We start from the raw sequence: 23949 nt of genomic DNA on the forward strand, positions 1-23949 counted from the left end.
GGAGTCTAGAGATAAAGGGATGTAGTGATGTGGTCTGGAGATAAAGGGATGTAGTGGTGGAGTCGAGATAAAGGGATGTAGTGGTGGAGTCGAGATAAAGGGATGTAGTGGTGGAGTCTAGAGATAAATGGATGTAGTGATGTGGTCTGGAGATAAAGGGATGTAATGGTGGAGTCTGGAGATAAAGGAATGTAGTGGTGGAGTCGAGATAAAGGGATGTAGTGGTGGAGTCTAGAGATAAAGGGATGTAGTGATGTGGTCTGGAGATAAAGGGATGTAGTGGTGGAGTCTAGAGATAAAGGGATGTAGTGGTGGAGTCTGGAGATAAAGGGATGTAGTGGTGGAGTCTGGAGATAAAGGGATGTAGTGGTGGAGTCTGGAGATAAAGGGATGTAGTGGTGGAGTCTAGAGATAAAGGGATGTAGTGGTGGAGTCTAGAGATAAAGGGATGTAGTGGTGGAGTCTGGAGATAAAGGGATGTAGTGATGTAGTCTGGAGATAAAGGGATATAATGGTGGAGTCTGGAGATAAAGGGATGTAGTGGTGGAGTCTGGATAAAAATGGATGTATTGTTGGAGTCTGGAGATACAGGAATGGAGTGGTGGAGTCTGGGTATAAAGGGATGTAGTGGTGGAGTCTAGAGATAAAGGGATGTAGTGGTGGAGTCTGGAGATACAGGGATGTAGTGGTGGAGTCTGGATAAAAATGGATGTATTGTTGGAGTCTGGAGATACAGGAATGTAGTGGTGGAGTCTGGGTATAAAGGGATGTAGTGGTGGAGTCTAGAGATAAAGGGATGTAGTGGTGTAGTCTGGAGATAAAGGGATGTAGTGGTGGAGTCTAGAGATAAAGGGATGTAGTGGTGGAGTCTGGGTATAAAGTTATGTAGTGGTGGAGTCTAGAGATAAAGGGATGTAGTGGTGGAGTCTGGAGATAAAGGGATGTAGTGGTGGAGTCTGGAGATAAAGGGATGTAGTGGTGGAGTCTGGAGATAAAGGGATGTAGTGGTGGAGTCTGGGGATAAAGGGATGTAGTGGTGTAGTCTGGAGATAAATGGATGTAGTGGTGGAGTCTGGAGATACAGGGATGTAGTGCTGGAGTCTGGAGATAAAGGGATGCAGTGGTGGAGTCTAGAGATAAAGGGATGTAGTGGTGGAGTCTGGAGATAAATGGATGTAGTGGTGGAGTCTGGGGATAAAGGGATGTAGTGGTGTAGTCTGGAGATAAATGGATGTAGTGGTGGAGTCTGGAGATACAGGGATGTAGTGGTGGAGTCTGGAGATAAAGGGATGCAGTGGTGGAGTCTAGAGATAAAGGGATGTAGTGGTGGAGTCTGGAGATAAAGGGATGTAGTGGTGGAGTCTGGAGATAAAGGGATGTAGTGGTGGAGTCTGGAGATAAAGGGATGTAGTGGTGGAGTCTGCTGTGTTATCTAATAAATCGCAGTGAGAGGTGCTCTTTATACATATCTGGTGCTCTGCCTTCCTCTCACCCCCACTGTGACTCAGACTGGACTGTTGTTGGATATGTAATGATAATGTAATGATATATGTAATGATATATGTAATGATATATGTAATGATATATGTAATGATATATGTAATGTTCTGATGGCCATCCATGTTGAGTGTGTTTTTGTGTCACTCTTTCTCCTTCACATTAATATAGAGATGTACTTTCAGACTATGTTTACATACGTGTGTGTGTGTGTGTGTGTGTGTGTGTGTGTGTGTGTGTGTGTGTGTGTGTGTGTGTGTGTGTGTGTGTGTGTGTGTGTGTTGATATGCTGATAGAGTAGAGTGCTGTGATTGCAGTGGAATGTAATAACTTGATCCTCTCTGCTGCAGAGAGGAGAGTCTGGGATCAAGTCACGGAGCCAGCTTATTGGCTTAGGTCCATGGCCGCGGTCAGCTGATTGGCTTAGGCACAGGGCTGCTGGCTGTTTGTTGGTGTATGCAGTGATGTGACTGTGAGGAAGGAAGTGGTCCTGGAACAGATCCACACAGAGCTCTGATACCCAGGGTGCCACCATGGGGGGTGATGCCATGGCAACAACAGCAGTGTAGTGTCACTTCAACGACCTTCACTCAGAGGCACACCGCTGTGGCACGTGCCCTGCTCCGGGTAGAAGTTACCCTCAAACAGGTCTAGGATCAGTTTACCCACCCCATGTCCTAACATTCAAGCTAGAAGTTAGTTAGTCAGAAACATTAAACAGCTAGGTTAGTGCCAGGTTAGTTAGTGAGAACCATTATACAGCTGACAGGTTAGTTAGTGAAACCAATGTCATATCTAGAACTAAAGTTAGTTGGAATGACACTCGATGTCAGTGTCTGTCAGAGCCAGTTGACCAGCAGTGCTATTTAATCAGACTTGTATCTCGTGGGGGAGATCTGTGAAGGTTTAATTGAAATGGTAGAGGATCATGTAGTAAAGAGAATAGATTACACCACACTACTCTACTGAATATTGCATTGCCAAGTAGGGCTGCTGTCAGTGGTGTAAAGTACTTAAGTAAAAAATACTTTAAAGTACTACTTAAGTAGTTTTTTGGGGTATCTGTACTTTACTATACTATTTATATTTTTGACAACTTTTACTTCACTACTTTCCTAAAGAAAATAAAGTACTTTTTACTCAATGATTTGGTTTGCTTTACTCGAAAAAGATGGTTTGCTTAATATAAGGAATTTGAAATAATTGATACATTTACTTTTGATACTTACAGTTGAAGTCTGAAGTTTACATTTAAGTTTAAATACATCTCATCCAAATACCTTTAAACTCCAGTTTTTCACAATTCGTGACATTTATTCCTAGTAAAAATTCCCTGTCTTAGGTCAGTTAGGATAACCACTTTATTTTAAGAATGTGAAATGTCAGAATAATGGTAGAGAGAATGATTTATTTCAGCTTTTATTTCCTTCATCACAATCCCAGTGGGTCAGAAGTTTACATACACTCAATTAGTATTGGGTAGCATTACCTTTAAATTGTTTAACTTGGGTCAAACGTTTCGAGTAGCCTTCCACAAGCTTCACACAATAAGTTGGGTGAATTTTGGCCCATTCCTCCTGACAGAGCTGGTGTAACTGAGTCATGTTTGTAGGCCTCCTTGCTCGCACACGCTTTTTCAGTTCTGCTCACAAATTTTCTATGGGATTGAGGTCAGGGCTTTGTGATGGCCACTCCAATACCTTGATTTTGTTGTCCTTAAGCCATTTTGCCACAACTTTGGAAGTATGCTTGGGGTCATTGTCCATTTGGAAGACCCATTTGCGACCAAGATTTAACTTCCTGAATGATGTCTTGAGATGTTGCTTCAATATATCCACATAATTTTCCTCCTTCATGATGCCATCTATTTTGTGAAGTGCACCAGTCCCTCCTGCAGCAAAGCACCCCTACAACATGATGCTGCCACCCTCATGCTTCACAGTTGGGATGGTATTCTTCGGCTTGCAAGCCTCCCCCTTTTTCCTCCAAACATAACGATGGTCATTATGGCTAAACAGTTCTATTTTTGTTTCATCAGACCAGAGGACATTTCTCCAAAAAGTACAATCTTTGTCCCTATGTGCAGTTGCAAACCGTAGTGTGGCTTTTTTATGGTGGTTTTGGAGCAGTGGCTCCTTCCTTGCTGAGCGGCCTTTAAGGTTATGTCGATATAGGACTCGTTCTACTGTGGATATAGATACTTTTGTACCTGTTTCCTCCAGCATCTTCACAAGGTCCTTTGCTGTTGTTCTGGGATTGATTTACACTTTTCGCACCAAAGTACGTTCATCTCTAGGAGACAGAACGCGTCTCCTTCCTGAGCGGTATGACGGCTGCGTGGTCCCATGGTGTTTATACTTGCGTACTCTTGTTTGTACAGATGAACGTGGTACCTTCAGGCCTCCAATTGACTCAAATTATGTAAATTAGCCTATCAGAAGCTTCTAAAGCAATGACATAATTTTCTGGAATTTTCCAAGCTGTTTAAAGGCATAGTCAACTTAGTGTATGTAAACTTCTGACCCACTGGAATTGTGATACAGTGAAATAATCTGTCTGTAAACAATTGTTGGAAAAATGACTTGTGTCATGCACAAAGTAGATGTCTTAACAGAGTTGCCAAAACTATAGTTTGTTAACAAGACATTTTTGTAGTGGTTGAAAAACTAGTTTTAATGACTCCAACCTAAGTGTATGTAAACTTCCGACTTCAACTGTAAGTATATTTAAAACCAAATACTTTTAGACTTTTACTCAAGCAGTATTTTACTGGGTGACTTTCACTCTTTACTTTTACTCAAATATGACAATTGTGTACTTTTTCCTCCACCGGCCTGATTACCTGGCAGTACAATGTAGTAAATGGGCTCCCTTACAAAAATGTACCATGGCAGTGCAATGTAGTAAATGGGCTCCCTTACAAAAATGTACCATGGCAGTGCAATGTAGTAAATGAGCTCCCTTACAAAAATGTACCATGGCAGTACAATGTAGTAAATGGGCTCCCTTACAAAAATGTACCATGGCAGTACAATGTAGTAAATGAGCTCCCTTACAAAAATTTACCATGGCAGTACAATGTAGTAAATGGGCTCCCTTACAAAAATGTACCATGGCAGTACAATGTAGTAAATGGGCTCCCTTACAAAAATGTACCATGGCAGTGCAATGTAGTAAATGGGCTCCCTTACAAAAATGTACCATGGCAGTGCAATGAAAAAAAGAGCATGTTTTTTTTGCCACTACCACGCCAGGAAAATACCATATTACTGGTGCAAATATCATGGTATTTTCCTGCCATTTTTTCCCCTGTCGTTTTTTCACTGTACTTTCATTGTACCATGATTCCTTATGTGTTAATTCATAGTTTTGATGTCTTCACTATTATTCTACAATGTAGAAAATAGTAAAAACCCTTGAATGAGTAGGTGTGTCCAAACTTTTGACTGGTACTGTATCTCACATTCTCCCACGTTTCAGGTTAGCAACACAGGGAACCCAAACACGAGCAAGAAACTGTTCTATTAATACTATTCATTTATTTATTTCCCCTTTTCTTTGCTGTTACAAACAAACTTGGACCAACAATAGTAGCCTGCCTCTGACTTTATCAGAAACGTGGCCATAGTGGTATATCAATAAATCAATATAATACCAACCAACCTCTTTTGACCTTGGCGAGTTTATTTATTTAATGCATTATACTGCCATTGTACTATGGTAATGCACAATTAATAAAGATGGTACCATATGATATTTGTTTTAACCATTTGTCATAATTGTGCGTTACCATGGTACCATGGTATAATGTATAATGCATGTTAAAACCATGGTATTTCCATGATCCACATCTATTCCATGGCAAAATCAAGAAACCCCATGGTATTATTTAGGTGCATGGCAGTACCATCATAAAGTACGATGAAAAAGCTCTGACGAAGGCTGTGAGGCCGATACGTAAAGCTTATTAAAGAGCAGTGTTACTATCAAGAGCAGTGTCACTATCAAGAGCAGTGATACTATCAAGAGCAGTGTTACAATCAAGAGCAGTGTTACTATCAAGAGCAGTGTCACTATCAAGAGCAGTGTCACTATCAAGAGCAGTGATACTATCAAGAGCAGTGATACTATCAAGAGCAGTGATACTATCAAGAGCAGTGTTACTATCAAGAGCAGTCACTATAAAGAGCAGTGTCACTATCAAGAGCAGTGATACTATCAAGAGCAGTGTTACAATCAAGAGCAGTCACTATAAAAAGCAGTGTCACTATCAAGAGCAGTGATACTATCAAGAGCAGTATTACAATCAAGAGCAGTGTTACTATCAAGAGCAGTGTTACTATTAAGAGCAGTGATACTATCAAGAGCAGTGATACTATAAAGAGCAGTGATACTATCAAGAGCAGTGATACTATCAAGAGCAGTGTTACAATCAAGAGCAGTCACTATAAAAAGCAGTGTCACTATCAAGAGCAGTGATACTATCAAGAGCAGTGTTACAATCAAGAGCAGTGATACTATCAAGAGCAGTGATACTATCAAGAGCAGTGTTACTATCAAGAGCAGTCACTATAAAGAGCAGTGTCACTATCAAGAGCAGTGATACTATCAAGAGCAGTGTTACAATCAAGAGCAGTCACTATAAAATAAATGGTCTGAGTAGCCATTTGATTAGCTGTTCAGGAGTCTTATTGCTTGGGGGTAGAAGCTGTTAAGAAGCCTTTTGGACCTAGACTTGGCACTCCGGTACCGCTTGCCGTGCGGTAGCAGAGAGAACAGTCTATGATGGCTGGAGTCTTTGACAATTTTCAGGGCCTTCCTCTGACACCGCCTGGTATAGAGGTCCTGGATGGCAGGAAGCTTGGCCCCAGTGATGTACTGGGCCATACGGACTACCCTCTGTAGTGCCTTGCGGTCGGAGGCCGAGCAGTTACCATACCAGGCAGTGATGCAACCCTTCAGGATGCTCTCGATGGTGCAGCTGTAAAACCTTTTGAGCATCTGAGGACCCATGCCACATCTTTTCAGTCTCCTGAGGGGGAATAGGTTTTGTCGTGCCCTATTCACGACTGTCTTGGTGTGCTTGGACCATGTTAGTGATGTGGACGCCAAGGAACTTGAAGCTCTCAACCTGCTCCACCGCAGCCCCGTCAATGAGAATGAGGGTGTGCTCGGTCCTCCTTTTCCTGTATTCCACAATCATCTCCTTTGTCTTGATCACGTTGAGGGAGAGGTTGTTGTCCTTGCATCACATGGTCAGGATTCTGACCTCCTCCCTATAGGCTGTCTCATTGCTGTCGGTGATGAGTGAACAGGGAGTACAGGAGGGGACTAAGCACACACCCCTGAGGGGCCCCCATGTTGAGTATCAGCATGGCGGATGTGCTGTTACCTACCCTTACCACCTGGGGGCGGCCCGTCAGGAAGTCCAGGATCCAGTTGCAGAGGGAGGTGTTTAGTCCCGGGGTCCTTAGCTTAGTGATGAGCTTTGAGGGCACTATGGTGTTGAACACTGAGCTGTAGTCAATGAATAGCATTCTCACATAGGTGTTCATTTTGTCCAGGTGGGAAAGGGCAGTGTGGAGTGCAATAGAGATTGCATCATCTGTGGATATGTTAGTGTGGCATGCAAATTGGAGTGGTTCTAGGGTTTCTGGGATAATGGAGTTGATGTGAGCCATTTCATGGCTACATACGCGAGTGCTATCGGTAGTCATTTAGGCAGGTTACTATGGTGGTCTGCTTGAAACATGTTGGCATTACAGACTCAGACAGGGAGAGGTTGAAAATGTCAGTGAAAACACTTGCCAGTTGGTCAGCGCATGCTCGGAGTACACGTCCTGGTAATCCATCTGGCCCTGCGGCCTTGTGAATGTTGACCTGTTTAAAGGTCTTACTCACATCGGCTGCGGAGAGCGTGATCACACAGTCGTCGGGAACAGCTGAAGCTCTCATGCATGTTTCAGTGTAACTTGCCTCGAAGCGAGTATAGAAGTTATTTATCTCGTCTGGTAGGCTCGTGTCACTGGGCACCTCTCGGCTGTGCTTCCCTTTGTAGTCTGTAATAGTTTGCAAGCCCTGCCACATCCCACGAGCGTCGGAGCCGGTGTAGTATGATTCAATCTTAGTCCTGTATTGACGCTTTGCCAGTTTGATGGTTCGTCTGAGGGCATTGCGGGATTTCTTATGAGCTTCCGGGTTAGAGTCCCGCTCCTTGAAAGTGGCAGCTCTACCCTTTAGCTCAGTGTGAATGTTGCCTGTAATCCATGGCTTCTGGTTGAGGTATGTACGTACAATCACTGTGGGGACGACGTCCTCGATGCACTTATTGATAAAGCCAGTGACTGATGTGGGGTACTCCTCAATGCCATCGGAAGAATCCGGGAACATATTCCAGTCTGTGATAGCAAAACAATCCTGTAGTTTAGCATCGGCTTCATCTGACCACTTTTTATAGATCGAGTAACTGGTGCCTTCTGCTTTCATTTTTGCTTGTAAGCAAGAATCAGGAGGATAGAATTATGGTCAGATTTGCCAAATGGAGGACGAGGGAGAGCTTTGTACACATCTCTGTGTGTGGAGTAAAGGTGGCCTAGAATGTTTTCCTTCTGGATGCACATTTAACATGCTGATAGAAATTAGGTAAAACTGATTTAAGTTTCCCTGCATTAAAGTCCCGGCCACCAGGAGCGCCGCCTCTGGATGAGCGTTTCCTGTTTGCTTATGGCGGTATACAGCTCATTGAGTGTGGTTTTAGTGGCAGCATCGGTCTGTGTTGGTATGTAGACAGTTACGAAAAATACAGATGAAAACTCTCTAGGTAGATAGTGTGGTCTACAGCTTATCTTGAGATACTCTACCTCAGGCGAGCAAAACCTTGTGACGTCCTTAGATATCGTGCACCAGCTGTTATATATATGAATAGGCCCCTGCCCCATGTCTTACCAGAGGCTGCTGTTCTGTCCTGCCGATAGAGCGTATAACCTGCCAGCTGTATGTTCTTAATGTCGTCGTTCAGCCACGACTCGGTGAAACATAAGATGTTACAGTTTTTAATGTCCCGTTGATAGGATAAACGTGCTTTCAGTTCATCACATTTATTTTCCACGATTGAACGTTAGCTAGCAGGACGGAAGGCAAAGGCAGATTAGCCACTCGTCGCCTGATCCTCACAAGGCACCCTGATATTTTTCAGCGAAATCTCAGTTTCCTTCTCCAGCGAATGCCGGGGATCTGGACCTGGTCGGGTGTCTGTAGTATCTCTCTCCCGTCCTACTCATTGAAGAAAAACTCTTAGTCTAATCTGAGTTGAGTAATCGAAGCTATTTTCGGTCATAAGAGACAGTAGTAGTAACATTATGTACAAAACAAGTTACGAACAATGCGAAAAAACAAACAAAATAGGATGGTTGGTTAAGAACCTATAAGACGGCAACCAACCCCTCCGGCGCCATCACTCATCAACATCATACTTCAAACCTAAAACCATGGTACATTTCCATGTTTCAGATCTATACCATGGTATGAATGATGCCATATCATGGTAATATTTATGCACAATGGCAGTACCATGGTAGTACCATCATACTTCAAGGCTAAACCCATGGTACATTTCCATGATTCAGATTATACCATGGTATGAATGAAAGTACCATAGTAGTACCATGGTACATTTTTGTAAGGCCTGGGCCAGGGCAAATTTTTCTGTGCGTGCGTGAGTCTGTGCACGTTCGTACTCTGCACGTACTCTGTCATACAGTACACACTTTTTTGTTGTTGTAGGCTACCTGACTAAAAAATGCTTGCTCGCTAGCCTAACTTCCTTTCATTGGCAACATTAGCTAGTTAACATTAGCCTTCTACATCTAGCTACATATTGAACTTCCATCCTCTCAGGCCAGGGGCACAACAATGTATGAATTAATAGTTGGATCAGAATGGTCGTTATAATCATTGGGCAGTATGAAAAATTAAGTAATACCACAAGTCCAAATCCCTATTTCCATCCATGGCTAAATTAGGAAAGTGCCAATTTTAGCTAGCTAGCTAGCTAGCCACCAGAGGACAACAACACAACAAGATGCAACAATTCAAGTTGTTTCCGTCAATGACATATGCTCAAAGCGATTTGATAGGAGTGATGCCAAAATCCAAGCTGGCTTCCTTTGACACTTTTTTTTGGTGCGCCAGGACCATTCACAGTTGAGCTCGCTCAGTTTAGCTCAACACTGATTGGCTAATTTTATACTTTTTTTTAATCAAGGGAGGCCAAATGCTCGCTGGCTTCCCTTGCGTTCCTTGCTACGGGCGGCAACAATGTCATACTCGTTTGGACCAGACACCATCGGATTGCTCTCTGTCTCAGATTGCTCGCTCGAATGCTTTCTCCTGTGAGATACATTCAGCCTCTTGCGAATTTAAAGAAATTTATGAAACAAAGAGACAAAAGATAAATATTTATTAATTGTTTATTTTTTTCTTGGGACATTTTTGGGGGAAGCCTGGCTACACACCACTGCCACTTTCATATCACATCAAAATAATTTCACTTTGCTCTTCAAGATGTGATGATATTAAAACCAAATAATCATGACGTATTTAAAAATCCCTTGAAAACGGTCAGTGGTTTTGGTCTCCCTGCCCCCCAGCACTCAAATCCAATGCTCTGCACCTTATTGTGTCATTTTATTGATAAGGACCTATTATTAAAAGAGAGAGAGAAAGGTCAACAGCCTGTCTCTGACCCTGTCTCTGACCCTGACCCTGTCTCTGACCCTGTCTCTGACTCTGGCTATGTGATGTGTTGGTTTGACTGGTCAACAGCCTGTCTCTGACCCTGTCTTTGACCCTGTCTCTGACCCTGGCTATGTGATGTGTTGGTTTGACTGGTCAACAGCCTGTCTCTGACCCTGTCTCTGACCCTGTCTTTGACCCTGTCTCTGACCCTGGCTATGTGATGTGGTGGTTTGACTGGTCAACAGCCTGTCTCTGACCCTGTCTCTGACCCTGTCTCTGACCCTGTCCCTGTCTCTGACCCTGTCTCTGACCCTGGCTATGTGATGTGGTGGTTTGACTGGTCAACAGCCTGTCTCTGACCCTGTCTCTGACCCTGACCCTGTCTCTGACCCTGACCCTGTCTCTGACCCTGTCTCTGACCCTGGCTATGTGATGTGGTGGTTTGACTGGTCAACAGCCTGTCTCTGACCCTGTCTCTGACCCTGACCCTGTCTCTGACCCTGACCCTGTCTCTGACCCTGTCTCTGACCCTATCTCTGACCCTGTCTCTGACCCTGTCTCTGACCCTGTCTCTGACCCTGTCTCTGACCCTGTCTCTGACCCTGTCTCTGACCCTGTCTCTGACCCTGTCTCTGACCCTATCTCTGACCCTGTCTCTGACCCTGTCTCTGACCCTGACTCTGACCCTGTCTCTGACCCTGTCTCTGACCCTGTCTCTGACCCTGGCTATAGTATGGATCTATGAGATGTGGTGGTCTGTGACCTTTGGGTGACCCTCTACGGTCTCTCCGTGACCTCACCTCAAGTGACACAGCCATACGTGCATGTACAGTAGACCGATACTGTGGTATTACGGGGTCTGGCTCTCCGTAGAACTGGACAGACAAACAGAGACGTGTGTGCTGAAGCAGTTCAGCTGAACTAGGCCAAGGCTTCAGGCACCGGAAACACGCAACCCTGTGGAATTAGTCAGAACTGCATGAAGTAGGACACAGAATACTGATTGGGACTAACATGTTGTCTCAATCTCACGCCTGCGAGCCCAAATTGGGTTTGACTACAGAGCTGAACGCGCTCACGATCTACCATGATTCTGCCCTCTCAGCCGGAGAGACCTGAATGCCAAAGATTGAGAGGGGGGCAGGGCGGGTAGAGGGAGAGAGGGGGGAGAGAGAAGGAGAGCAAATGACAATTGCTGTATGTCATTAATTCAGTGAGTTGAAATGATGCAGCCTGTTTGAACTCAACAGAGTAAGACTTGAGGGTAATGTTTTCCAACACTCTTAATTTGGACATCAAGTGTGAACACAACACAGGGTTGTTTGACAGGGAGAGGGAGAGAGAGAAGGGGGGGAGCAATCCTGTTGTACTGTATGTGTGACAGAGAGGATTTAGTTCAAGCGTATCAGCTGAATGCCCAGTGACAGCAGAGAGAACGCTGTGTTTCAAAAGCCCCCTCACGTACTGTAGCTAATTAATGACCGTAGAGCAGCACAGAGCCTCTCCCATAAACTCTACTGCTGTTTCTACTACAATCTACTGCTGTCTCTACTACAGTCTACTGCTGTCTACTGCTGTCTCTACTACAGTCTACTGCTGTCTCTACTGCTGTCTCTACGACAGTCTACTGCTGTCTCTACTGCTGTCTACTGCTGTCTCTACTGCTGTCTCTACTACAGTCTACTGCTGTCTCTACTGCTGTCTCTACTACAGTCTAGTGATGTCTCTACTACAGTCTACTGCTGTCTCTACTACAGTCTAGTGCTGTCTCTACTGCTGTCTCTACTGCTGTCTACTGCTGTCTCTACTACAGTCTACTGCTGTCTACTGCTGTCTCTACTGCTGTCTACTGCTGTCTCTACTACAGTCTACTGCTGTCTACTGCTGTCTCTACTACAGTCTACTGCTGTCTCTACTGCTGTCTCTACTACAGTCTACTGCTGTCTCTACTGCTGTCTCTTCTACAGTCTACTGCTGTCTCTACTGCTGTCTCTACTACAGTCTACTACAGTCTACTGCTGTCTACTGCTGTCTCTACTACAGTCTACTGCTGTCTCTACTACAGTCTACTGCTGTCTCTACTACAGTCTACTGCTGTCTCTACTGCTGTCTCTACTACAGTCTACTGCTGTCTCTACTACAGTCTACTGCTGTCTCTAATGCTCTCTCTACTACAGTCTACTGCTGTCTCTACTACAGTCTACTGCTGTCTCTACTGCTGTCTCTACTGCTGTCTCTACTACAGTCTAGTGCTGTCTCTACTACAGTCTAGCACTGTCTCTACTGCTGTCTCTACTACAGTCTAGTGCTGTCTCTACTGCTGTCTCTACTACAGTCTAGTGCTGTCTCTACTACAGTCTAGTGCTGTCTCTACTACAGTCTAGTGCTGCCTCTACTACAGTCTTGTGTTGTCTCTACTGCTGTCTCTACTACAGTCTAGTTCTGTCTCTACTGCTGTCTCTACTACAGTCTAGTGCTGTCTCTACTACAGTGTACTGCTGTCTCTACTATAGTCGAGTGCTGTCTCTACTGCTGTCTCTACTACAGTCTAGTGCTGTCTCTACTACAGTCTACTGCTGTCTCTACTACAGTCTACTGCTGTCTCTAATGCTCTCTCTACTACAGTCTACTGCTGTCTCTACTACAGTCTACTGCTGTCTCTACTACAGTCTACTGCTGTCTCTACTGCTGTCTCTACTACAGTCTACTGCTGTCTCTACTACAGTCTACTGCTGTCTCTACTGCTGTCTCTACTACAGTCTAGTGCTGTCTCTAATGCTCTCTCTACTACAGTCTACTGCTGTCTCTACTACAGTCTACTGCTGTCTCTACTGCTGTCTCTACTACAGTCGAGTGCTGTCTCTACTGCTGTCTCTACTACAGTCTAGTGCTGTCTCTACTACAGTCTTGTGCTGTCTCTACTACAGTCTTGTGCTGTCTCTACTACAGTCTAGTGCTGTCTCTACTACAGTCTAGTGCTGTCTCTACTACAGTCTACTGCTGTCTCTACTACAGTCTACTGCTGTCTCTACCGCTGTATCTACTGCTGTCTCTACTACAGTCTACTGCTGTCTCTACTGCTGTCTCTGCTACAGTCTACTGCTGTCTCTACTGCTGTCTCTACTACAGTATACTGCTGTCTCTACTACAGTCTACTGCTGTCTCTACTACAGTCTACTGGTGTCTCTACTGCTGTCTCTACTGCTGTCTCTACTACAGTCTACTGCTGTCTCTACTGCTGTCTCTACTATAGTCTACTGCTGTCTCTACTACAGTCTACTGCTGTCTCTACTGCTGTCCCTACTACAGTCTACTGCTGTCTCTACTGCTGTCTCTACTACAGTCTACTGCTGTCTCTATTGCTATCTCTACTGCTGTCTCTACTACAGTCTACTGCTGTCTCTACTGCTGTCTCTACTGCTGTCTCTACTACAGTCTATTGCTGTCTCTACTACTGTCTCTACTACAGTCTACTGCTGTCTCTACTGCTGTCTCTACTACAGTCTAGTGATGTCTCTACTACAGTCTACTGCTGTCTCTACTGCTGTCTCTACTACAGTCTACTGCTGTCTCTACTACAGTCGACTGCTGTCTCTACTGCTGTCTCTACTACAGTCTACTGCTGTCTCTACTGCTGTCTCCACTACAGTCTACTGCTGTCTCTACTACAGTCTACTGCTTTCTCTACTGCTGTCTCTACTGATGTCTCTACTGCTGTCTCTACTACAGTCTAGTGCTGTCTCTACTACAGTCTAGTGCTGTCTCTACTGCTGTCTCTACCGCTGTCTCTACTGCTGTCTCTACTACAGTCTACTGCTGTCTCTACTACAGTCGACTGCTGTCTCTACTGCTGTCTCTACTACAGTCTACTGCTGTCTCTACTGCTGTCTCTACTACAGTCTACTGCTGTCTCTACTTCTGTCTCTACTACAGTCTACTGCTGTCTCTACCGCTGTCTCTACTGCTGTCTCTACTACAGTCTACTGCTGTCTCTACTACAGTCTAGTGCTGTCTCTACTGCTGTCTCTTCTACAGTCTAGTGCTGTCTCTACTGCTGTCTCTACTACAGTCTACTGCTGTCTCTACTGCTGTCTCTACTACAGTCTATTGCTGTCTCTACTAATGTCTCTACTACTGTCTCTACTACAGTCTACGATTGTCTCTACTACAGTCTACTGCTGTCTCTACTGCTGTCTCTACTACAGTCTAGTGCTGTCTCTACTGCTGTTTCTACTACAGTCTACTGCTGTCTCTACTGCTGTCTCTACTACAGTCTATTGCTGTCTCTAATGCTGTCTCTACTACAGTCTACTTCTGTCTCTACTACAGTCTACTGCTGTCTCTACTACAGTCTAGTGCTGTCTCTACTACAGTCAACTGCTGTCTCTACTGCTGTCTCTACTGCTGCTACCATAGACTTGACTTCTACTGCAAGCCTTCATCTTTAAAACGGTGTATTTAGTGTTCACATTCAGATCTTTCAGCACTTGCTGCATAATGTTTGTAGGATACACCAGCTGAATTCTGTACATTCAAGATGCAGATATTTCTCTACTTCAAGTACCAAAAGAAACCTGTGTTATTCAGATTACAATTGCTGTATGATCATTCATTCAGGGAGTTTTAAGATGATGCAGCCTGTTTGAAATCAACAGAATAAGACTTGAGGGTAATGTTTTCCAACACTCGTAATTAGCACATGGAGTGTGAACACAACACCGAGTTGCTCAAGTTCAAACCGCCCCTTCTCTCCAGCAGTATTACTGTAAGTGGCAAGGCAATAAGGCATGCCTGCCAAACACACATTCAGAGAACAAACCAATAAGCTAGATCAGACGGTATCGGAGTGTACAGTAAGCTGTGGGGGCATTGGTGTCTGAGGCTGTGGTTAGAACTCTTTGTAGCGTAGGATCATCTCTAAGAAATGAATCCCCACCTCATATTAAAAAACAATTGTTAGAGACATCCCGCAGGGAGGAAGAGTGTGAGGCTCAATTTCTCTCTCACACACACACACACACACACACACACACACACACACACACACACACACACACACACACACACACACACACACACACACACACACACACACACACACACACACACACACACACAAAAAGCTACAGGCTCTGTAGGACATTTAATTTCAAAGCTCTCCATCTCGGTGGTGGACTGCAGTGCTGCTCATGCTGCTGTCTAATGTTGTTGCAAATATAATTTTTACCAGTAATTTTTTACCAGTAAGTCAGTCAGGGTAGGGGTAGGTAAAGGTTATATCTGGGTAGGGTAAGGTGATATCTGGGTGGGAAAAGGGGGAGTCTGGGTAGGGGAAGGTGATATCTGGGTAGGGGAAGGTGATATCTGGGTAGGGACGGTGATATCTGGGTAGGGAAGGAGATATCTGGGTAGGGAAGGTGATATCTGGGTAGGGAAGGTGATATCTGGGAGGGAAGGAGATATCATTCTCAAATGCCTCCCATTCTCAAATGAGAGAGAGAGAGAGAGAGAGAGAGAGAGAGAGAGAGAGAGAGAGAGAGAGAGAGAGAGAGAGAGAGAGAGAGAGAGAGAGAGAGAGAGAGAGAGAGAGAGAGAAAAAATATATGAATAGCTTTCAGGGGAATCAGCTGTCTGGTCTGGCGGGGGTAAAGGGAGAGAGAGAATAGAGAATAGTTTTCAGTGGAATCCCCTGTCTGGAGAGGGGGGGGAGGGGGCGGGGGAAGAGAGAGTGAGAGAGAGAGAATAGCTTTCAGTGGAATCCCCTGTCTGGAGAGGGGGGAGAGGGGGCGGGGGAAGAGAGAGTGAGAGAGAGAGAGAATAGCTTTCAGTGGAATCCCCTGTCTGGAGAGGGGGGGAGAGGGGGCGGGGGAAGAGAGAGTGAGAGAGAGAGAGAATAGCTTTCCGGGGAATCAGCTGTCTGGTCTGAAGCCAAATAGGAACAGCTGACCCATGAGTCTGATCACACTCACTCCAGGAAACAGAACATGCTGAAAAGAGGAAGGAGGAAAGGGATTGGAAACGATAAGAGGAATACCATGACTCCTACATAAGAAATGATAGGAGGGATACCATGACTCTTATATAAGAAATGATAGGAGGGATACCATGACTCCTACATAAGAAATGATAGGAGGGATACCATGACTCTTATATAAGAAATGATAGGAGGGATACCATGACTCCTACATAAGAAATGATAGGAGGGATACCATGACTCTTATATAAGAAATGATAGGAGGGATACCATGACTCTTACAGTGGGGAGAACAAGTATTTGATACACTGCCGATTTTGCAGGTTTTCCTACTTACAAAGCATGTAGAGGTCTGTAATTTTTATCATAGGTACACTTCAACTGTGAGAGACAGAATCTAAAACAAATATCCAGAAAATCACATTGTATGATTTTTAAGTAATTAATTTGCATTTTATTGCATGAAATAAGTATTTGATACATCAGAAAAGCAGAACTTAATATTTGGTACAGAAACCTTTGTTTGCAATTACAGAGATCATACATTTCCTGTAGTTCTTGACCAGGTTTGCACACACTGCAGCAGGGATTTTGGCCCACTCCTCCATACAGACCTTCTCCAGATCCTTCAGGTTTGGGGGCTGTCGCTGGGCAATACGGACTTTCAGCTCCCTCCAAAGATTTTCTATTGGGTTCAGGTCTGGAGACTGGCTAGGCCACTCCAGGACCTTGAGATGCTTCTTACGGAGCCACTCCTTAGTTGCCCTGGCTGTGTGTTTCGGGTCGTTGTCATGCTGGAAGACCCAGCCACGACCCATCTTCAATGCTCTTACTGAGGGAAGGAGGTTGTTGGCCAAGATCTCGCGATACATGGCCCCATCCATCCTCCCCTCAATACGGTGCATTCGCCCTGTCCCCTTTGCAGAAAAGCATCCCCAAAGAATGATGTTTCCACCTCCATGCTTCACGGTTGAGATGGTGTTCTTGGGGTTGTACTCATCCTTCTTCTTCCTCCAAACACGGCGAGTGGAGTTTAGACCAAAAAGCTATATTTTTGTCTCATCAGACCACATGACCTTCTCCCATTCCTCCTCTGGATCATCCAGATGGTCATTGGCAAACTTCAGAAGGGCCTGGACATGCGCTGGCTTGAGCAGGGGGACCTTGCGTGCGCTGCAGGATTTTAATCCATGACGGCGTAGTGTGTTACTAATGGTTTTCTTTGAGACTGTGGTCCCAGCTCTCTTCAGGTCATTGACCAGGTCCTGCCGTGTAGTTCTGGGCTGATCCCTCACCTTCCTCATGATCATTGATGCCCCACGAGGTGAGATCTTGCATGGAGCCCCAGACCAAGGGTGATTGACCATCATCTTGAACTTCTTCCATTTTCTAATAATTGCGCCAACAGTTGTTGCCTTCTCACCAAGCTGCTTGCCTATTGCCCTGTAGTCCATCCTAGCCTTGTGCAGGTCTACAATTTTATCCCTGATGTCCTTACACAGCTCTCTGGTCTTGGCCATTGTGGAGAGGTTGGAGTCTGTTTGATTGAGTGTGTGGACAGGTGTCTTTTATATAGGTATCGAGTTCAAACAGGTGCAGTTAATACAGGTAATGAGTGGAGAACAGGAGGGCTTCTTAAAGAAAAACGAACAGGTCTGTGAGAGCCGGAATTCTTACTGGTTGGTAGGTGATCAAATACTTATGTCATGCAATAAAATGCAAATTAATTACTTAAAAATCATACAATGTGATTTTCTGGATTTTTGTTTTAGATTCCGTCTCTCACAGTTGAAGTGTAACTATGATAAAAATTACAGACCTCTACATGCTTTGTAAGTAGGAAAACCTGCAAAATCGGCAGTGTATCAAATACTTGTTCTCCCCACTGTATATAAGAAATGATAGGAGGGATACCATGACTCCTACATAAGAAATGATAGGAGGGATACCATGACTCTTATATAAGAAATGATAGGAGGGATACCATGACTCCTACATAAGAAATGATAGGAGGGATACCATGACTCTTATATAAGAAATGATAGGAGGGATACCATGACTCCTACATAAGAAATGATAGGAGGGATACCATGACTCTTATATAAGAAATGATAGGAGGGATACCATGACTCCTACATAAGAAATGATAGGAGGGATACCATGACTCTTATATAAGAAATGATAGGAGGGATACCATGACTCTTATATAAGAAATGATAGGAGGGATACCATGACTCCTACATAAGAAATGATAGGAGGGATACCATGACTCTTATATAAGAAATGATAGGAGGGATACCATGACTCCTACATAAGAAATGATAGGAGGGATACCATGACTCTTATATAAGAAATGATAGGAGGGATACCATGACTCTTATATAAGAAATGATAGGAGGGATACCATGACTCCTACATAAGAAATGATAGGAGGGATACCATGACTCTTATATAAGAAATGATAGGAGGGATATCATGACTCCTACATAAGAAATGATAGGAGGGATACCATGACTCCTACATAAGAAATGATAGGAGGAATACCATGACTCCTATATAAGAAATGATAGGAGGGATACCATGACTCCTACATAAGAAATGATAGGAGGGATACCATGACTCTTATATAAGAAATGATAGGAGGGATACCATGACTCCTACATAAGAAATGATAGGAGGAATACCATGACTCCTATATAATAAATGATAGGAGGGATACCATGACTCTTATATAAGAAATGATAGGAGGGATACCATGACTCCTACATAAGAAATGATAGGAGGAATACCATGACTCCTATATAAGAAATGATAGGAGGGATACCATGACTCTTATATAAGAAATGATAGGAGGGATACCATGACTCCTACATAAGAAATGATAGGAGGGATACCATGACTCCTATATAAGAAATGATAGGAGGGATACCATGACTCTTATATAAGAAATGATAGGAGGGATACCATGACTCCTACATAAGAAATGATAGGAGGGATACCATGACTCCTATATAAGAAATGATAGGAGGGATACCATGACTCCTACATAAGAAATGATAGGAGGGATACCATGACTCCTACATAAGAAATGATAGGAGGGATATCATGACTCCTACATAAGAAATGATAGGAGGGATATCATGACTCCTACATAAGAAATGATAGGAGGAATACCATGACTCCTACATAAGAAATGATAGGAGGAATACCATGACTCCTACATAAGAAATGATAGGAGGAATACCATGACTCCTACATAAGAAATGATAGGAGGAATACCATGACTCCTACATAAGAAATGATAGGAGGAATATCATGACTCCTACATAAGAAATGATAGGAGGGATACCATGACTCCTACATAAGAAATGATAGGAGGAATACCATGACTCCTACATAAGAAATGATAGGAGGGATATCATGACTCCTACATAAGAAATGATAGGAGGAATATCATGACTCCTACATAAGAAATGATAGGAGGGATACCATGACTCCTACATAAGAAATGATAGGAGGAATACCATGACTCCTACATAAGAAATGATAGGAGGGATATCATGACTCCTACATAAGAAATGATAGGAGGGATACCATGACTCCTACATAAGAAATGATAGGAGGAATATCATGACTCCTACATAAGAAATGATAGGAGGGATACCATGACTCCTACATAAGAAATGATAGGAGGAATATCATGACTCCTACATAAGAAATGATAGGAGGGATATCATGACTCCTACATAAGAAATGATAGGAGGGATACCATGACCCCTACATAAGAAATGATAGGAGGAATACCATGACTCCTACATAAGAAATGATAGGAGGAATATCATGACTCCTACATAAGAAATGATAGGAGGAATACCATGACTCCTACATAAGAAATGATAGGAGGAATATCATGACTCCTACATAAGAAATGATAGGAGGAATACCATGACTCCTACATAAGAAATGATAGGAGGAATACCATGACTCCTACATAAGAAATGATAGGAGGGATACCATGACTCCTACATAAGAAATGATAGGAGGAATACCATGACTCCTACATATTCACTCTGATACTCCTGCAGCCATTGTTTCCAGAAAAATATGGGCTTTTTTGTCTGTTCCTATCAAACACGTTTAAAGCTTCAACAATGAATCATCAATTTCCTTTGAAGCCCCCAGTTCAAAGTCAAAGTATGAAGATAAAGGCAGATTACCAAACGTTTCTCAAAGAGAGAGCTTTGTGTGATTCAAGGCCCTCCAGTAAGGATCTTGGACATCCTCCTAGATGCCTGACTAAAAACGGTGGTGATTTGTAGTGTGTGTGCTCATAATTGATTTGCACATGAACACTTTAATTTATTTATTTAACCTTTATTTAGCTAGGCAAGTCACTGTGTGTGCTTGAGTAAGGACCCCTTCATCAAGGATTGATTAGACTTGAATTAGGACTGTTTGATAACTAGCAGATGCTTCCTCATGTTTTAAATCAAAGACAGTCAGATAATACCCTTCCCTATTTTTATTGATTCATATTAAGCAATTGAGTCGTTAGATAAATTTGTTTTACTTATGGAATGCATACGCGTCAATAAGGAGGTGATTAGGATGTGTCAAAAATAAAGGGTTTTCCTTTGACAACCCACTTCCCTACCACCACTTCCTGTCTCCCAGGAAAGGAGACATCCCCGTCTCCCAGGAGAGGAGACATCCCCGTCTCCCAGGAGAGGAGACATCCCCGTCTCCCAGGAGAGGAGACATCCCCGTCTCCCAGGGGAGGAGACATCCCCGTCTCCCAGGAGAGGAGACATCCCCGTCTCCCAGGGGAGGAGACATCCCCGTCTCCCAGGGGAGGATACATCCCCGTCCCCCAGGGGAGGAGACATCCCCGTCTCCCAGGAGAGGAGACATCCCCGTCTCCCAGGGGAGGAGACATCCCCGTCCCCCAGGGGAGGAGACATCCCCGTCCCCCAGGGGAGGAGACATCCCCGTCCCCCAGGGGAGGAGACATCCCCGTCCCCCAGGAGAGGAGACATCCCCGTCTCCCAGGGGAGGAGACATCCCCGTCCCCCAGGAGAGGAGACATCCCCGTCTCCCAGGGGAGGAGACATCCCCGTCCCCCAGGGGAGGAGACATCCCCGTCCCCCAGGGGAGGAGACATCCCCGTCCCCCAGGAGAGGAGACATCCCCGTCTCCCAGGAGAGGAGACATCCCCGTCTCCCAGGAGAGGAGACATCCCCGTCTCCCAGGAGAGGAGACATCCCCGTCTCCTAGGAGAGGAGACATCCCCGTCCCCCAGGAGAGGAGACATCCCCGTCTCCCAGGGGAGGAGACATCCCCGTCCCCCAGGGGAGGAGACATCCCCGTCCCCCAGGGGAGGAGACATCCCCGTCCCCCAGGAGAGGAGACATCCCCGTCTCCCAGGAGAGGAGACATCCCCGTCTCCCAGGAGAGGAGACATCCCCGTCTCCCAGGAGAGGAGACATCCCCGTCTCCTAGGAGAGGAGACATCCCCGTCTCCCAGGGGAGGAGACATCCCTGTCTCCCAGAAGAGGAGACATCCCTGTCTCCCATTAGAGGAGACATCCCTGTCTCCTAGGAGAGGAGACATCCCTGTCTCCCAGGGGAGTGAGTGGCTCTATGCTATTCGTAGTCCCATTGAGAGACTGGAGAGAGAGACATGTCTTCTGTTATGATCAGTAAACTCTCCTGTCCTTCCTAACCCAGTTAGTCCCGCCCGGGGTTGCAATCCTTAATAAGAGTTGATTGACGCATCCATCATTCAATCTAATGAACATAATTTAAAAAGAATCCCCATCAAAACATGTCAGTTTAAACTAGAGATATCCGTTTTCTGCATGTGTGCGTCTCAGTCCACCACATCCGTCTATGTCGCTCTTCCGCATCTGAGGGGGACAGTGGCAGAGCTACAGCGTTGTTTGTCAGACCAGGAGACGTCCCGGTCTTCTCACAAAAACGAATGTACAGTCCAGTCTATGGAGAGATAAAACTCTCACGATGGTGTTCTCTGTTTTGCTCTACGATCCCCACAAGTGTCACGGGACTCGTCGATCCCCACAAGTGTCACGGGACTCGTAACCCATACAAATGAACGGAAGTATGCCAACAACAATAAGGGGTTAAATATGTAAAGCTTTCTTATATCTCCTAGATACAGGACAGACACTTCAAAACCTTATTCTCATGACACAATTTTGCCGTTTATAAATGTGTTATTGGATGCATTTCTATGGGCTATAGTAGTAAAGTCAATAAGTCAATTGTCAATAAGAATGTGTTCTTAACTGACTTGGCTAGTTAAATAAAGGTTCAAACATTTTAATAAACCCCAACTCAAGCCATTTCCCTACCTTAACCGTAAACCTTATTTTACCCGTTTATAATTTAAACTTTAATGGTGTGACATCAGAGTTGGACGTCCCAAGTATACCACTTAGACTTTTCGAAGATGCCGTCTTCATTGTGGTGTTTTAAGTATGACCACCAGGGGTATGTAGTTTGGATGGCATCTAACAGCAGCTAGAAAATAGCAGGGGTGTAATCATCATTCCAAACAGTTTCAAACTTTAAAAAAAAGAAAACTATAACAAATTCAGGTAGGTCCCTCCCAGTTTCGTTCAATTTGCTTCTGTTTAAGAAACGTTTTGCAATAGAATGGGTGTAATGAATACGCCCCCAGGGCGTCCGCTTTAGTGTCACAATCAGACACACACATACACCCTGTGGACCAGTTTGCATGATGACTCTCACAACAACAAAGAATGGGTGTATTTTCTCTGTTTCCGCCACTGCCAAACTTAAATTACTATGTTAAACGTACTTGTATTATTTTGGTTTACATATGAAACAAAAGGCGTAGGCCTATCCTACAGCATCCTCTCTTCAGCTTGTGTCCCTATCTAATTCATCTCTGAGAATGACTGTCAGTCACACCCAGGAAGGGATGTTTCGCAAAAGGAACTTCCACACTTTTTTTTCTTTAACAGTGGTCTACGTGGAAATGATGAAAGTACTTTTGTTTCTTGTGATCTGTTCCTCCTCTCAGATGAAATGCAGCCCATTCTTAGTTCTGAGGTCTTTGCAACACAGCACCCTGCCGGGATTTGAACCATTTGCAGTGAATATAACAGTATTGGTCTGCAGCTGTAAGACCAGCTCTGTAAACACTACCAGGACACTCTTCGGAAAAAAGGTACTATCTAGAACCTAAAAGGGTTTTTGGCTGTCCTCATAGGAGAACCATTTGAATAACCCTTTTTGGTTCCAGGTAGAACCATTTTGGTTCTAGGTAGAATCCTTTTGAGTTCCATGTGGAACCCTTTACACAGAGGATTCTACATGGTACCCCCAAAAGGTTTTACATGATATCTGGGTAGGGGAAGGGGAAGTCTGGGTAGGGGGAGGTGATATCTGGGTAGGGGCAGGTGATATATTTCCCGCTCAGCCCAGTCAAAACTGTTCGCTGCTCTGGCACCCCAATGGTGGAACAAACTCCCTCACGACGCCAGGTCAGCGGAGTCAATCACCACCTTCCGGAGACACCTGAAACCCCACCTCTTTAAGGAATACCTAGGATAGGATAAAGTAATCCTTCTAACCCCCCCCCCTTAAAAGAGTTAGATGCACTATTGTAAAGTGGTTGTTCCACTGGATATCATACGGTGAATGCACCAATTTGTAAGTCGCTCTGGATAAGAGCGTCTGCTAAATTACTTAAATGT

General features: G+C 44.4%; 1 protein-coding gene across 1 annotated transcript in view; it reads left to right on the forward strand.

The window, feature by feature from the left end:
- LOC139558491 (proline-rich protein HaeIII subfamily 1-like) overlaps nt 1–23335 on the forward strand; it is a 26908-nt gene extending 3573 nt beyond the window's left edge. Inside the window, exons 2-3 of the mRNA XM_071373647.1 lie at nt 20882–21835; nt 23274–23335. Coding sequence (XP_071229748.1) covers nt 20882–21835; nt 23274–23335 — 1016 coding nt within the window. The remainder of the gene's footprint in view (nt 1–20881; nt 21836–23273) is intronic.
- Nucleotides 23336–23949: the final 614 nt, after the last annotated feature.

The sequence above is a fragment of the Salvelinus alpinus genome, chromosome 29 (genome assembly GCF_045679555.1).
Source record: "Salvelinus alpinus chromosome 29, SLU_Salpinus.1, whole genome shotgun sequence".
NCBI classification, from domain to species: Eukaryota; Metazoa; Chordata; class Actinopteri; order Salmoniformes; family Salmonidae; genus Salvelinus; species Salvelinus alpinus.